The sequence below is a fragment of the Notamacropus eugenii genome, chromosome 3, assembly GCF_028372415.1.
Source record: "Notamacropus eugenii isolate mMacEug1 chromosome 3, mMacEug1.pri_v2, whole genome shotgun sequence".
Lineage (NCBI taxonomy): Eukaryota > Metazoa > Chordata > Mammalia > Diprotodontia > Macropodidae > Notamacropus > Notamacropus eugenii.
Window position 1 is genome coordinate 221,669,634 of NC_092874.1, and position 16,827 is coordinate 221,686,460.

At 42.0% G+C, this 16,827-nt stretch overlaps 1 protein-coding gene across 2 annotated transcripts in view; it reads right to left on the bottom strand.

The window, feature by feature from the left end:
• FMNL3 (formin like 3) overlaps positions 1-16,827 on the bottom strand; it is an 80,676-nt gene that overhangs the window by 18,491 nt on the left and 45,358 nt on the right. For both annotated transcript variants that reach the window (XM_072654615.1, XM_072654614.1), the window contains exons 2-5: positions 10,740-10,823; positions 8,994-9,074; positions 8,654-8,730; positions 1,402-1,485 (exon numbers count right to left, since the gene is read on the bottom strand). In XM_072654615.1, the coding sequence (XP_072510716.1) occupies positions 1,402-1,485; positions 8,654-8,730; positions 8,994-9,074; positions 10,740-10,823 (326 nt within the window). The remainder of the gene's footprint in view (positions 1-1,401; positions 1,486-8,653; positions 8,731-8,993; positions 9,075-10,739; positions 10,824-16,827) is intronic.

The following is a 16,827-nucleotide window of genomic DNA, read 5'->3' on the forward strand; positions in this document are numbered from 1 at the left end:
GGTGGTGCAGTGGATAGAGGGCCAACCTGGAATTAGGAAGATCTGAGGTCAAATCTGGCCTCAGACACTATCTGTGTAACCCTGGGTAAGTCTCTTAACCCTGTTTGCCTCAGTTTCTCATCTGTAAAATGAGCTGGAAAGGAAATGGCAAACCAGTCCAGTATCTCTGCCAAGAAAACCCCAAATGGGGTCATGAAGAATCAGACATGACTGAAAAATAACTGAATAACAACAAATAGTCACAATATGGTCAGCTATAAGGGAATTCTTTCCTTTCCCTCAAGGAACTTAAAATCTAGTCGGGCAAATGCCAATGTCAAAACAAAAGTTAGATACTTCAGGGACTGGGAATGCATAAGACGTAGCAGTCTGGGTCTCTCAGAATAGTAGCCTAGAACTGCTGACAAGGGTTTTGTTAAACAGATTAGGTTTTTGGTTTGGTTTGGTTTGGTTTTTTTAGACTGAGTAGGAAAAGGATAGATTGAAGGGATGACACAGGAGAAACATTGGAATATACACCCCTAACAATGATCAGACTTTTGGGGGTGGGTTGCATACAAAGGAAAGGACTATGCCAAAAGGTAAAGGCCTAGGATTAAGGTGGCAAATGAAGAACTTTAGAAGTCCCAAACTCTCTTGGTCTCAGGTTCCTCATTGGTAAAATAGGGGTATTAATAGTATGTATCTCACAGGGTTATTGCGGGATCAAATGAGATAACATATATAGCACTGTGCAAACTTTAAAGTACTATTAAAAATCCAGTTATCATCATTTTTATTAGTGTTCTCTCAGTTACCAGGTAGGTTTTCATTTCTTAGGTAGGATTGTCAATGTATATTCAACACTGTCTTCCAATCAGACTATCAGATTAAGGCCTTTCTCTACCTCCGAGAGGACTACAGAGAGGAGGGAAACAAGCCGCTTTCCTCCCATGGTCACAATGTACCTCCAGCCAGCTTTAAAGGAAGGATTCCTAATGTCAGCTGTAATTAATTACAAACTTCCTTCTCATTTCAATCAGAGGTACTTTTAACCCCCTCTAAAGATTGTTCCAATGATATCTGAAGTCCAAGTAACAAGTTGTACACTCAATCGCTTCAAGAGAAACAAAGGTCACTTACCTGTAGATAGGTTTAGTTCTCCAAATGTGTATTCTATATTCTAATTTCCAAAAGGATTTTTAGGATCTGAATGGCTAGGAGAGAGTTTCTCCAGTAACACCATTCCTTCTCCCACTAAAAAAACCCCGAAACTTAACCACAAAAGCATTTCTCCATTCAGTCTATCTCTAGGCCCAAAGTTCACCTCCTGTTTAAGTCCAAGAGGGAAAACTGAGAGGCCAGGTTGTGATCACTTACTCCCTCTACTTTTCTCAACCCTAACTTCAATACTGTACTCACATGACAGAACATTGTGCAAAAGACAGGTAATCGACCAGCACATCCAGCCCTTTGTTCTCATCACTCAGAAACTCTCGGACCCACCTGCAGACAGGAAATGTAGACACTCAGCATTGTTCTTCTTCATAAAGCTGGTACACTGTGAGGGTGGAGTAGGGAATATCAGTGACAACAGTCAAGACCCTCTCAAAGGTATCCCTGGAGTCATGACACTGGTCTGAAGAAACCAGTGAAGGAAATAGCCCACTTCCCAGAAGCCTTCTAGATGGTGATGTCAAACTCCAAAAGAAATAGGGGCTACTGAAAGGATGCCTGCTGCCTACATACCCAGTTAGAAAACCACATATCTACATTATCAATGTTCTATTGTATTTTAATTTATTTTGTTAAATATTTCCCAATGATACTTTAATTTGGTTCAGGTCATACTTGGACACCTATGCTCTACACTGCTTCTTTCTCTTGGCCAGGGATGGACAAAAACACAGAAACCAAATTAAGGACACTTGCTGGTCACAATAACCCAGAGCGATCAGCCATGGGGAAAGGGTGGTTTGTGATATGATGGTTTCTAATAGTCAAGGCCTTAAGAGGTTGCCCTTTCCTACCAGCCTTTAGACCTGCTTAATGTCTGGGAAATGGGAGAATCTATTCTCCCTATCTCTGGGCTTAGGACATAATACCTTAAATGCCTCATCATGGCCACAAAGTAACAACTCTATAATAATTTGATGATATCAATGTCAGGGCCACCTTGGCCAACCCACTTTTTTCAATCCTAAAATATGCCACTAAGGGGCATTACCTTAAAAGCTAGGAGCCTTGGATACACCTAAGTTGTGTGACAGAATCACTCCTACACAGTGGACATGTTAAGCTTCCTAATCTCTGGGGTTTTCTGTTCATTCAGGATGTGTGTAACTTTCTGTCGAATCTGGCAGGACAATCCCTATCAAACTTCCTCTCTGGTGGGAAGGCTGGGGTGGGGGAGACAGGTTAGACACCAGGCACCATGACGGTAGGCCACACCCTTCGAGCTACAAAAAGCAGGCTCTGGTCCAGAAAGCCAGGCCTGGTGGAGATTTGGCAGCAGTCTCAGGCTGAAGCTGACACCGGAGCTGCCTCAAGTTAGCTTCCTCTCCCGGGGGCTGACAGGCCTCCCATTTCCTGTCTGTCTGCTCTCCAGCTCCCCACCCCCATCTCATTTCCTGTCTGAATCTACAGTGCTATTTTCAGACCCTTGACACGTTGAGAAGAGGTTAAAGGGCACCCAAGCAAGGCAGAGAAACTAACGCACACAGTAAGGAAGAAACAAAGTAAGAGCAGCTCAGAAATGCCATTTTCTGTCCCTTGTGGTCCTCTCCACAAGGCATGAAGTGCTCTCTCGTAGTCCAGCTCATATGCTCCTCCTGTCATGCCTTTGATTCACTAGGTACTGACAACCAGGTTTCTCCTCTAACCATCTCTGAGTTTTGTTCTCTTGTCCTCGGTACCACCTCACACTTTCCTAGCCCAAGACACATGGAGGATGAGATGAAGACACAGGTCAGACTCCTGAAATGCTAGTCAGGGAGCCAAAAGCTTGTCCTTGGATTACCACTTCTCTGGGCACAAACCATCCCAGGTCCTGTCCTTCTGCATATAACTGGGTTTTCAAATCGGTTCTTTCAGCAGCTTTAATTTTAATCCTAAAATGTTCTAATGCTTGAATTTCATTTTGCAAGTTTTTCTTAACTTCTAAGAACATTTCTTGGATTTCATCTTGAGAATGGTTAATGAAAAGATCAACAATTTGACATGGTATCATTAAAGAATCATTCTGGGGACTTCAACACAATATACTGACTCTCAAACACTTAGCTCTTCAACCTATTCACTTTGCAGGAGCTACTCCTCCTTTCCACCTCCGCTACACACAAAGATGGTCATATCCTTGATCTTGTCATCACCCATAAATCTACTACCTCCACATTCAAGAATTCTGAAATACCCTTATCCAGCAATAACCTTTCCCTCTGTCTCCCCTCATAAAACCCTATACTTTTTTTCTGAACTTCAGTCCCTTGACCCCTCAATTCTCTCCTGGGTCATCTCCCCTGCACTAGTTGCTTTCTCCTCTGTTCCCCATCTTGACCTCTTGGAGAACCAATTCTACTCTATGCCCCCTTAACATTTCACTGATTATACCCAGCCAAGCCTCAGCCCTGGATTACTCTCACTATTTGTTACCTTTGCTCCTAAACATGTTACTGAATGATGGTGAAGAAAATCATATAACCATTCTGACTGGGCCCACTACAAATTTATTTTACATATCCTCAAGTGGGCCCTCACTGCTGCTAGACAATCCTACTAGACCTCCCTTACCAGATCACTATCCCACTCTCCACAGTGGCTCTTCCAAACCTTTTCATCCTTCTTTAAACCTCTCATGGCTCACCCTCCCCTCACTCTCAGCTAAGAACCTTAATTCATATTTTATAGAAAAAAATCAAGACCATTTGCTGTGTATGCCCTCTTCTTCCCCTTTCTCAACCTCTGTCTCTCAGATGTCTTCTGCCACTCTTTCCTCCTTCACCCTTGTCTGATGAGATGTCCTTACTCCTTACCAAAACTAACCCTATCTCCTTCAACAGACTGCCCCCTCTATCACCCACACTATGTCTATCACTTATTTTCAATCTCTTCCCCTCTACTGGCTCATTTCCTACTGCCTACAAACATGCCCATGTCTCCCTCATCTTCAAAAAGCCCTCACTTGATCCTTCTTCCCTCCCTTCCCCTGACCATAACTATCATCCTCTATCTTTTCTGCCCTTTGAGGCTAAATTCCTGGAGAAGGTATGCAATAGGTAGCTCCACTTTCTTTCCAACCTCCTTAGTCTACCAAAATCTCTCTCCAAAGATATCAATGGTTCCTTAGTTGCCAAATCCAATGGCCTTTTCTCAATTCTCATTCTCCTTGACCTCTCTGCCACCTTTACATTTTTGATAACCCTCTCCTCCTTGATCTTCTCTTCTCTCTTAGATTTTCAGGACATTTTCTTCTGGTTCTCCTTTTACTTATCTGACAGCCTCTTCTCCATCTCCTCTTCCTGGATCCTCATCCAAGTCACACCTTCTAACTGAAGTTGTCCTGAAGGACTCTCCTGTTCGGATCCTCTTGTCTTCTCCCTCTATACTACTTCACTTGGAGATCTTGTCAGCTCAATCGATTTAATTACCAACTCTATGCTGATGATTCTCCTATCTCCCTATCCTTCCCCCATTTCTCCAGTGATCCCCTATCTCATATCTCCAAGAGGCAATTTGAACTAAATGTTTAGTAGCCTTCTTAAACTCAGTATGTCAAAAACAGAACTCATTAAGTTTCCCCCTAAGCCCTCCCCACCTCACGCCCCTTTCTCTATTACTGTGGAGGGCAACACCATCCTCCCAGTTCCCCAGACCAAAACCTGGGAGTCAACCTGGATTCCTCTCTATTTCTCACCTGCCATATCCAATCTGTTGCTAATGTCTGTCAACTTCACCTCTGCAACATCTCTTAAATAAGCCTCCTCTTCCTCTAACACTGTCATCACTCCAGTGCAGGCCCACATCACCTCACTCATGAACTATTATGATAGCCAGCTGTGGGTCGGACTGCCTCAAGTCTCTCCTTACCCCAGTCCAACCTCCATTCAGCCACTAAAGTGATTTTCCTAAAGCGCATGTTACCCTAACCCACCTACACAATAAACTCTAGTGGCTACCTATCATCTCTAGGATCAAATACAAAATCCTCTTCTTAGCATTCAAACACTTCATAACTTTGCCCCCTTCTACCTTTCCAGTCTTTTTATACCTCACTCTCCACCAAATACTCTTCCACTCAGTGACCCTGACCTCCTAGCTGTTCCATGAACAAGGCACTCATCTCTTGGCATTTTCTCTGGCTGTCTCCCATGCCTGGAAAGCTCTCTTTCCTCCACTCTGACTACTGACTTCCCTGGCTTCCTTTAAATCCCAACTAAAATCCCATCTTTTATAAAAAGCCTTCCCCAACTCCTCTTAATTCTAATGCCTTCCCTCAGTTAATTATTTCCTATTTATCCTATATATAACTTGCTTTGTATATATTTGTTTGTATGTTGTCTCCCTGCATCAGACTGTAAACTCCTTAAGACAGGGATTATCTTTTACAGCTTTCTGGATCCCCAGCCCTTTGCACAGTGTCTGGCACACAGTAGGAACTCAACAAATGTTTACTAATTGACTGATTAATCTATAATCACAAGCATTGTCCACATTTTGAGGCTGTTTCTTTTTAACTTCAATTTTTTCCTTCAGTTCTATGAATCATCCCTGGCAGAGGGAGGACCAGCATATCAAGTGTCTCTATGCTCAGCCTCTTTCTGAGAGGCCTTGTCTTGCCAGAAAATGTCTCCCTCTCCTATCTTTCTTCCTCTTTCCCCTTCTCTTAACCCCTCCCCCTCCCAAGGCTGTAAATACAGATAATCATCAGCATAGAGGTGATAATTAAACCCATGTGAGTGAATGAGGTCATCAAGAGAAAGAGGAGAAAAGGGGCCAAGACAGAGCATTGGGGGACTTACAGTCAGGGGGCTTGTTGTGGATGATCATCCAGTAAAAGAGACTGAGAAAGAATAGTCAGAACAGGTAGGAAGAAAATCAGGAGAGAACAATATCCTGGAAAGGAGAAATATTTACTGTGTGCTGGGCTAAATACTGAGAATACAAAAAGAAACAAAATAATCCTGGACCTCAAGTTGCTTATTTATATTCTAAAAGAGGAAGATAATACATAAAGGAGAGCTGGGTTAGAAAGGAGGGAAGGGAGTTTAAGAGTACACACACAACTGCAGTTTGTGAATGTCTAAAAAATGGGGTGACAGTCTGGTTCTGAGCTAAATCAGATGAAAAGTTAGCCTACAGAAGCCCAGAATCCTAAAAGCAGTCTATATTCCAGTGGTAGGAGAAGAAACAGGGCCACGGTTTGGAAAAAGGTAAGGAGAAGGCTCAAATATCAGTGCCCCAGAGGCTATAATCCTATAGATTGTATGGTCCCTTCCACCAATTCCCAGCAAGTCCTGAGTCCAGAAGAAAAGCAGAGGATTCACAAGGAAAGCCATATACTGCTACAGCCATAGCTCCTTTCTAGCCAGGAAGGTTATTCATCGGGGGAGGAGAAAAGGGAGAAGGCCACTTATTACTCTATGCCCTTTACTTCTTGGGCATTTGACAATAATAGGAATTTAAAAGAACTACCAGTGAAGCCCTGGACAGGGAAGAGCTCTTTGAAATAATGCAGGCAGTGACAAACTACTTCATTCTCTGAGGATCTGAAAGGAGGAGCATGGGACGATCTGTGAAAGTCGTCTGCATCTCTTCCAGTAATTAGGCCCCATCAGAAAAATCAACATCAAACCCCTTTTCATTTCATTGCCTGGGTCCTTCCTCCTACCTAACATTAAAAAAACTCATCAAATTAAGATCCCCAATTTCCCAAAAGCTGTTTTCAATATTTGGTTTGATAGTGTAAGTGGGAAATCACATAGGTAGGACAGCAGCTACCAAGGACAGGAATGTCTCTGGTGGTCAGCTGCAGCTGACTCTCTCCAGGTGTCCTGCCTGCTTCCCATCCTCTCTTGTCAAGAACTGTGGCAAAGTTAGCCACCCAGACATATATGTAGTGTGGATAAATGAGAGTGGCTACCTGCCAACATTTAGCTTGCACAAGAGGCAAAAAGGCATCTGACATCACTGGGTTTTCTCTGCTCTTTCCATTGCTACTCACAGGAAGTCAGAGAATTCAGAACTGGCAATAGTCCTACTCTAGTCTCCCCTTAGGCCCCTAGTATGCCCCTTTTCCCCACATGTTTGAAAAAAAGCCTAGAATGATCTGAGGCTTGTTACAAATGCTAAGGATAATGGAAATGATTTTTAGCTTTGTTGGAGGGCAAAGAAAATGAGCATTCAAAGAAGGAGTGGGATGGATGATAATGTATAAAACTGACAAGCAGGGAAATGTCCAAAGGAGGTGACCAGGACGATGGAGGTTCTCATATGTGAGGATCTGGTGAAAGAACTGGGCAAGATTAGTCCAGGGAAGACAAGGTTTGGGAAATGTGGAACATTTTACCTGTCTTCAGCATTTTAAGAGCTATCCTACAGAATAAGGCTTAGACTTGTTGGACTTGTCCCCAGAGGGAAGAACTGGGAGTTAAAACAGGCAGAAGTTGCAGAGAGGCAAATTTCAGCTTCATAAAACAGAAAACTTCCTAATGATGAAGAGTTGCCCAAAAAATGGAGCCATGGGAAATAATGAGCTCCCCCTCTACTGAAGGTCATCAAGCAGGAGGCCCAACGATCTCTTATTAAGGATGTTACAGAGGGATTCTATTCAGGTCGATGGCCTTAGATCAAATGGCCTTTCTAGTCTAAGGCTATTAGCTAAGTGAGACTAAGAGTTTGCTCTTGGTCTCTATTTAATCTCCTTATCTTCAGCTCTACCCCAGGAGTAATTGCTATACATCCTTCCCAGTCCAGCCTCTCACTAGTTCTGACTCAGTATAGCTGTGCACTTTTCCATCTCACCCTTACCTAAAACAATCACTCTATGCATTCTCATTATTTCCAGGCTCCCTTGCCTACTTCTTGTGGGCTTGAGAAACCCAAACTTGGCTCAGTGCCCATGTACCACTTCAATGAGTCTGGAAGCCAGACCCTCTCCCTGCTCTGTAGGAAGAGTCTTCCTGGGCCTGAAACATAACCTCTCTTTAGGAGGGTTAGCTCTGTCAAATAGGGGGTCTTCTTTCTCAGAATCCTCCTGGAGCATATGCAGCAAAGAGCCAGGCCACAGTTTCTAGCCCAAGTGAAATGAACTTTCCCTGAGGCTTTTCTGGATTTCCCTTGACTCAAGCTTTGCCTCCACCCCACAGGAAAAACTTCAGCCTCTGTTGCTGTGGGAATATTTTAAACACAAAGCTACAGGATGAAGACCCCAAGAAAGGCCTCAGCTTGCCAGTATTATCTAGTCATCAGCTGGCAGAGCTGATGGGGAATGAAGCCAGAAAATGAACAGCGTGTAACCATAAGGAGTCCAGAGCAAAAAGCCATGACAGGAACAGGCCAATTCCTCCATGCAGAGGTTGGAAGAGAGATCAATGAGCCAGTTCTAAGTGAACAATAACATTCATCCACCTGTAACAGCCAGCCCCATTTGCAGACACTAAGGACCAATCCAACTTACCCAATGTAATTAGTCCGAAGAGAGATCTCTAGCTCCCTCAGCACTTTGGTCGACTCTTGGACTCTCCTCCTGAACTTCTACAAACATCAAATTCTCAGTCATTCCCAGAGGACCTCACCCCAATTTTGTAGAACAAAAGCCATGCAGGAAGCACAGCATTCCAGGACCACACTCAAGGTGATTCTTAAAGTATAATAGCATTTCAATTCCTCTCCCTGAGAGGCAGATCAATCCCCCCCAAATTCACCCTTATTTCCAAATGAAAATGTTCTTTTAACTGCACAAGATCACTAGGGGCACAAAAACTAAAACGCAAAATTCCACATAAAAGGTACATCACCTTCCGAGTCACACTGGGATCCAAGAAGCTCTGTAGTTCGTGGATATAAGTGTGGGGAGGATTCTTCACCTGAAATCGCTCCTGCAGGGGCAGTGCACAACACAGCAGTCACAGCACTCATTCTAAGATTCACTCCTCCCAACAGCACACATATTCTCCATTTTCTAGTCTTCTTCCCCTCCCCTTCTCCTACCATATTTGCCCAAAAATGCTATTTCCCCTTCCCCGTCTATATGTTCCTTTATGCAAACTGTTCATGCTATTCTAGGAGAAAAACCTTTGAAAGTCTTACTCTCTAACACAGAGGTGCCAAACCAAAAACATTAAGACACTCGTCTTATTGCTTCAAGTGTCTAGTACAATTCTGTACACACATGGGAGTTCAATCAATACTGCTGCAGAGTTTGTATGAATTCCTAACACTTTCAAGGCCAGCCTATAACTGAAGGATAGATTAAAAGGAGACTTAGTTTACCAAGATCTCATCTCCTAAACCAGCCTTCCAGGCTCTGAAACTTGAGGGAGGTGCCTGGTCTTCTTATTTTGAGGATCTAAAGAGGATTATACCTGCCAGTACATCTCCTCTTTGCTGAGATTCATATGATCGATTGATCAGTCTATCTATCTCACTTTATGTAGTACTTCAAGGTTTAGAAAGTGCTTTCCATATCACATTCCTGTTCAGTAGGTTATGGAGTATTCTTATCCCCTTTCTACAAGTCACTTATAAAGTCATCTGTTCCAAGTCACCCACAGGTAGTAAATATCAGAATCAGAATTTGGACCCAGGTCTCCTGATTCTAAGTGTTCTGCTTAGAATACAGTGCTTCCTCATGTACATGTCAAAGTAATCCCAGATGATCATGGAGAAATAAAACCTCCTAGAAGGCAATTGCAAAGATCATCTCACACTATTCAGTACTAGTCAAATCCTTAACAATCTTGGATAAGTTTGGGTTCCTTCACTACAAAACGTGAAGAATTGGGAAAGAACAATAAAGATCATTAGCATTAGACAAAAAGGACTTATAACTATGAGAAATGTTGGACATAATAGCATTGAGGGATAGCCATCTTTAGTAATGGAGGGAATCATGACCAGGTCATCTCCATATTTTCTCAGAGCAGAGGAGAAGAAATGGATTTTTAACCAAAGCAGAGTGTTGGATGTAATAAAGAATTTCTGGACCTGGAAGGTGCTAAGACACAGGGGTAGGAAACTGACAGGGCATAAAGACTATATCCCATATGGAAGAGGTTGACAATCAGACCTAGCACAAGTCATAGATAATACTGCCTGGAGGCAGAAGGGAAGGCCCTGTCCATTCCAAGGAGTCAGTATGAGCCTAAACCCCTGTTCCTCTACCTTGGGAAAGACTCAGGAACTGGCTCTGACCCAGGAATTCCCTGCGTTACAGACCCGAGAGCCGTGTTATTTTAGCTGAAAAAAATCCAATCTATCTAGGGCTGAACGTACTCCCTGCCTCCGAGAAATTGCTTCCTAGGTCACTGCTTTTCTAGAGGAAAAGAGAAGTCACCATGGAAACTAAAAAGCAAATTTTCCACTTGGCTAGAATCCTATGCTAAGTGTCCTACTGGAAGATGAATGATAAGCCTCAGAAGCTAGGTCAAGTGATGTTTGATGTCTCAGGAGTGGATCCTTCCAAGGACTAGAGCAGCAAACCTGCCTGGCTGGCCTATGTGATGCCCCTTTCCTCTCTCTGATGTTTTAGCAGACCCCAGTACCTGATCACAGATGAGGTCCCACTTCTTCTCATTGTCATACTGTCTCAAGAGACGGGCCTTGTCTGGAGGCAGATTCATGGAGCTCTGAAAAAAAAAGGAGTCCATGATTGTTAGGAAATGGCGACTGGACGGAAAACAGACCATGGGCCCCTTGACTTTGCCTCAGTGTACTCTGGGGATCTGAGGGGAGCAAGTGGAAGAAGAAGGTCTGTGAATCTCTCATTTTTCACTGATACAGACAACTAATGGTAAGGAAACCCTCTCTACCAATGTAGCCTGACAGCTATTCTCCAAGTCTTGGAAAGCTGCCTGAGAGGGTTAGTGACTTGTCCCAGGTCACACAACCAGAATGTAGCAGATAAGAGATTTATGACTCTAAGGCAGCCTTCTCTTCCACACCATGCTGTCCACAAAGACATTTCACTAACAAAAAAAGAGAGGCTCAAATCATCTAAGCTTCAAAGGCTGGAAAGGTGTGATGCATTGCCATCTACTCTCCCCCTCTTTGTGTCAGGTCTTCTGGGTATGCTTGAGGGGAGAACAGGGGAAGGAGGCACATGGAGTAAGGCAATTTGGCCAGTTATGTCCTGGGCTTCCAGAAATCACACTTAGACCTAAGGATTTCTGTAAACTAACCTTCTCTATCCCGGAATTAACTCCAATCCCCTACTTCACTTTTCTCTATATTCCCCTGCTGTAGCCCATTTTGGGCCATTTCTGTTTCACATCAGACCCCCTCTGCTGGGAAGTCTTCCATGGCACTAGATATGCCTCAAGGAGCCCTAACAGTTCAATTATCCTTCAGTTACCAGGAACTCCTGAATGCTGTTTTGCTCAAATAGGGGTTTCCTGTATCAATGAAATCATGGGTTCAGTCCCTACCCCATACAAACAGAAAGTATAATTTTATTAACTTGGCATCCACATTTCCCCTTGTATTTGGCCCCAGCTTTGTCTTTATCTATGTTATGCTCGTCATTATTCTTTCAGTTCTCCTTTATTCATCCCCTTTACTTCTTACAAGTCTTTCCATGTTTCTCTGATTTCTTTATACTCATTCATCCTTACAGACTATTACAATCATTTGTACAATCTGTTCAGCCTTTCCCTAATGGTTGGACGTACATTGTTACCACAAATAATGTTTGCTGCTCTTGTGCATTTGGTGTTTTTTCCTGTCATTGACCTCCCTGGAATCATATCTTTCTTTTCCCTATATATTCATATTTAGGAAGTTCCCAATTTTACAACCATTCCCACTACTTCCAACCGAGCCTCTAAATTAGTTCGTGCCTCGCTAATCAATTATACCCTGTTGCTGGATTAACCTTCGTAAAATAAAACTCCAATTATGTCACACTCATACTCAAAAAACTTCAACAGCTCCCCATTGCCTATCCAAGCCAGAGTCAAAGCCCTCTTAAAATATACCTCTAACCTATTTTTACCTTCCCTCCCAGTTTGATTTACTTATTTTTTTTCTTTTGCTCATTAAAGGGGTCATTCCCTGATTACTTCTTAGAGAGGCTGATTCACTGAATGGCCTTACTTCACTCTAAGGGAGCACCTGAATAGGGCAAGGTCTCCCAGTCATCCTGATAAATATCTGGTCACTGGATCCAGATGACTCAGAAGGGGAAGTGAGGCTGGTTTCCTTGCACAGCCCTCCCTCACTCAGAACAAGGTCAGGTGCAAGTCACGTCATCATTTCTCCAATTTCGTGGTCTTCTTTGGCAATGAAGGACGAACACATTCATTCACCATTCTCCCACTACATCCCTGTGAATGGCTGATCTAACAGTCAAACAATGCTCTTTGCTATTCCCAAGCAAGCCTAATGCTTTCTCTCTACAGTTCTATCACACTTTTCCTTCTCCCTCATCCTTCCAGGTTCATCTTCAATGATTTCTCCTTCTTCATGAATGTGGCCATCCTCCAAACAAAATGTAGCTTTTTCCTCTGAGCTCCTGTAACACATCTGTACTTCTCATGACACTTATCACCGATGTCTTACATTGTATTTACGGTATGTACCTGATAATACCAAGAGACTGTGAACTAATCAAGGGCAAACCTCCTTATCTTAGTATAACACAGTACCTGGTAGAAGACCCTTAACATAGCAGGCACTCAAGTGCCCACACACACAATATACTCACATTCACTAAACTGAAAAGTTTATCTATATGTCAGTTGTTCGGAACTTAGAAAACACAAGAACAGTATTCTATGTGATGATTAGGATATCAGAACAACACATAAAATTCTTTTTATTATAACCTACAGTATAACTATGTAGAAGCATATTTTGAGAACCTTTTTAATTCAATGGATAATATTAGGAAAAAATTTTTCTCCAGCTTAACCTTTCCTAGACTTTTCCTTTCTAGAAAAAGAATAGAAGGTCAAAAATCAAAGGTCAAATCAAAACAAAACTAATGCTTCAGGAAAATGGATTAAAGGTGATAAAATGTAAAACAAAAAGTACTTTTTGTCTAATTAAGGTCACTGCATTCGCCATCTCATGAAATCAGTGGGGACAGGATATTGGTCATAGGGGAAGACCTTTGAATCCTTAAGAACAGTAGTCTGGCAGAGAACTGAGTAGTCTATCAGATGCAGTAGAATGTTACCAGCAAAACTGTATTCTAACCTATGCTTGACTTTTTCTTTATTCAAGATTTCTATAAATGTTACTTCAAATTGTCTTGTCATAGAAAGATGTCTAAAAGCATGGGGGACTGTGTCAGTTTGAACCTTTCTCTCTCTACGTTAGAGATGCTTCAATTTACAGTAATGTTAAATTAGTAAAACTGATTCTAGCAGACTAAACCCATAACACTGAAAACAGTATTAATATTTTTTCTCCAACACCTGAAATACATATTGTACTAATAGTTCTCTATAATACCTATAGTTTAGAAAAGGAAAAATTTTTATATCTGGAGAATAGCATCCTTCCCTCTTACCAGTCTGCCTCCCCCCTTGCTAAGTGAAAAGGATTAACAGTTCTCTCCCCATTTTATGACTTATGGAGCCTGAATAGTTAAATAACATTTCCAACTGAGTGAAACTGGGGAGTAGCTGGAAAATGGAAACAGAATGGGCAACTACCTACAAACTAATAATTCTTCAAATTAAGAACCAATGATCGAAAGATATGGTTGGATAATAGAACTGATAGGATAGAGAAAGAAGCCTGAAATAATATGGGACCTTATCATACGAAACCCCCAAGCCCCCAAATTAAAGCACAGTCCTTCAAGAATTGTTTCCATTCCAACATAGGTAGCAACTGATTTGATGCCAATAGAACCAAACAAATCAACACTAAAAACAGAAGTTCTGACCCAGGCTTCTGCATGATGCCAGAGTCATAGTTTCTAGAACTGAAAAGACCTACATGGAGATGGGTGAGGCATTTCTTCTCCCCAACACATTACCAAAGCAATAGAAGGGAGCAGCTGACTGAGGCATGATAAAGTCTGGAATGGGGATTACATGGGCAGAATGAGTAAAAAATAAAAGCATTTTATTGAATTTATTTATTTTTTGCTATATTTTATTTAAGTGAAATACTAGGTATACAAATACAAAAGTACAGATAGTCTCTGCCCTCTAGGAGCTTATATTTGATCACATCCCATAGGGAAATACCAGACAGGGAGGGGCATTTTGATCAGGAAAGTTGCAAAGATGATGACTGGGGACACAGACAGGAAACGAAATGACACGCCTCATCCAGGAAAAAATTGGCAGGGTTGATTTGATAATGGTTCATTGCTCTAGACTTAGAGCAACCTGGGAAGGGAAGAATAAAAGCTGGAGAAGAGGGAGTGAAGCATGATCAGCCAATCAAGTATTTAAGTGCTTAATATGTACTAAGAGCTCAGAGATGTAAAGGAAAGAAAAACTTGGTCCCTGACCTCAAGAACCTCACATTCTTATAAGAGAGGCAACAAACAAGCAACCAGGTGCACACAAGACAGAGCAGATAGAAGGAGTAATGCACTAGCAGTAGGGAAGGCTGAGAAAGCTTTGTAGAAGGTACAACATTAACTGAATTGTGAAGAAAGTCAGGGAAACTAAGAGGCTGAGATAAAAAGGGAGAACATTTCAGGCAAAAGGAACAACCAATGTGGCTGTGTCGTGGGCATGTGTGTGCATGTGTGTGTGTGTGTGAGTGCGCACGTGTGTGTGTGTGTGTGTGTGTGTGTGTGTGTGTGTAAGGGATAAAGAAGAAGAAAGCTGGAAAGATAGGAAGGGAACAGGTTATGAAGGGCTTTAAATGCTAAACAGAGCATTTTCTATTTTATCCTGAAGGGTAATAAGGAGCTATTGGAGTTTACTGAATGAGGGCAGAAAAGAGGAGTGAATTGTGGAGTGACATGGTCAGACCCGAGCTTCAGGAAAATCATTTTGGCAACTAAGTGGAGGATGGACAGCAGTGGAGAGATTTGAGGTGGGGGGACCAACCAGAAGGCTATTATAACAGTGCAAAGAAAAGGTGACAAGGACTTGAACTAGGGTGGTAGCTGCTATGAGCAAAGAGAAGGGAATATGGGAGATACTATGAAATTAGTAATGATAAGATTTAGCAAAAGACTAAAATTGTGAGATGAGTCAGTGAGGAGTCAAAGATGACACTGAGTTGGCAACGATGGACAACTGGCTGGGAAAATGATGGTCCCCTTGCAGTAATAGGGAAATTTTGGAGAGGGAAATGTTTGGGTGAAAGGTAATGAATTCTGATTTTGGTTGTATTGAGTATGAGATGTTAACGCCTCTGGAAAAGAGCAAGCTGATTTCTTAGGTTTAGGAAATTATATTGGCCACATCTTAGTGGTGAGGTGGGGTGTGTCACTCTGGAGGAAGAGTATTCTTAAGCCAAAGGGAGGGAATGTTAGAACTATAATTAGAGAAGTTCCATGGAAACATAGGGACCAAGTACAATATATTATGAACAACTACTCCTGGCCTGGCAACTGTATTAGCTGGGATACTTGAGAAGGATGGGTAGAAGGGTGGGCGGCTACTGCTGTCAGACTAGCTTAGAATTTTTAGATGGATCTGACAGAGAACTGTGGCATAATGTTTTAGTTTACTTTCTGCCCTGGTTAAAATTGATTTGCATGCTAAACCAGAAAATATCTTTAAAATATCTAATTCTTATAAAGAAAAAGTGTTAAAAAAGAAAAGGCGACCTTAGCTGAAAGGCATTCTGCTTAGGTTTTGTAAGCTGAGTGTAATGGCTATGACTAAACAGCTTTCAACCCTGATCAGAAAGAAGTTATCCACTACCAGACGACTAGACCAAAGAGAGCCACATGGTCCTGAAGCTGGCAGAAGGAACAGCCCCCAAAGAGATGATGTGCATGCAATACCGATACACACACACAACATATATTTTATATATTTACATCATTGATATGAATAATATGGCACCTATAACATAATATTAAACTATGGATACAAATCTCAACACAGTACAATATATGATATAAAAGTCACATTTGTGATGAAGTACACGTATGTAGAAATACATGCACTTATACATATATATGTGTATTGTTGTTGTTCAGTTATTTTCACTTATGTCTGACTCTTCATGACCCCATCTGGAATTTTCTTGGCAAAGATACTGGAGTGGTTTGCCATTTCCCTTTCCAGCTCATTTTAGATATGAGCAAACTGAGGCAAACATGATTAAGTGACGTGCCCAAACTCACACAGTTAGTAAGTGTCAGAGGCCAGATTTGAAATCAAGAAGATGAGTCTTCCTGACTCTACTGACTGTGCCACTCAGCTGCCCATGTATGTATGTGTGTATCTTACATATAAAAACATACAGCATGCACCAGAGCAATAATACATGCAAATGTTGTATATTAGCATAGGAAGCAAAGAGTTTAACAGCAATAAAAGTATGCTGCATAACAAACATAATCTGTACACAGCTAAGTAGGAGCAGAGCTGAGACCAGGCTCCATGTTTCCTGACTCTCCATCTAGTAGTGCTCCTCCAACCAACCTATGAACCTCAGCAGGTCTTGAGTTTATCACAGCTTCTAGCTATTACCCCTAAGGCT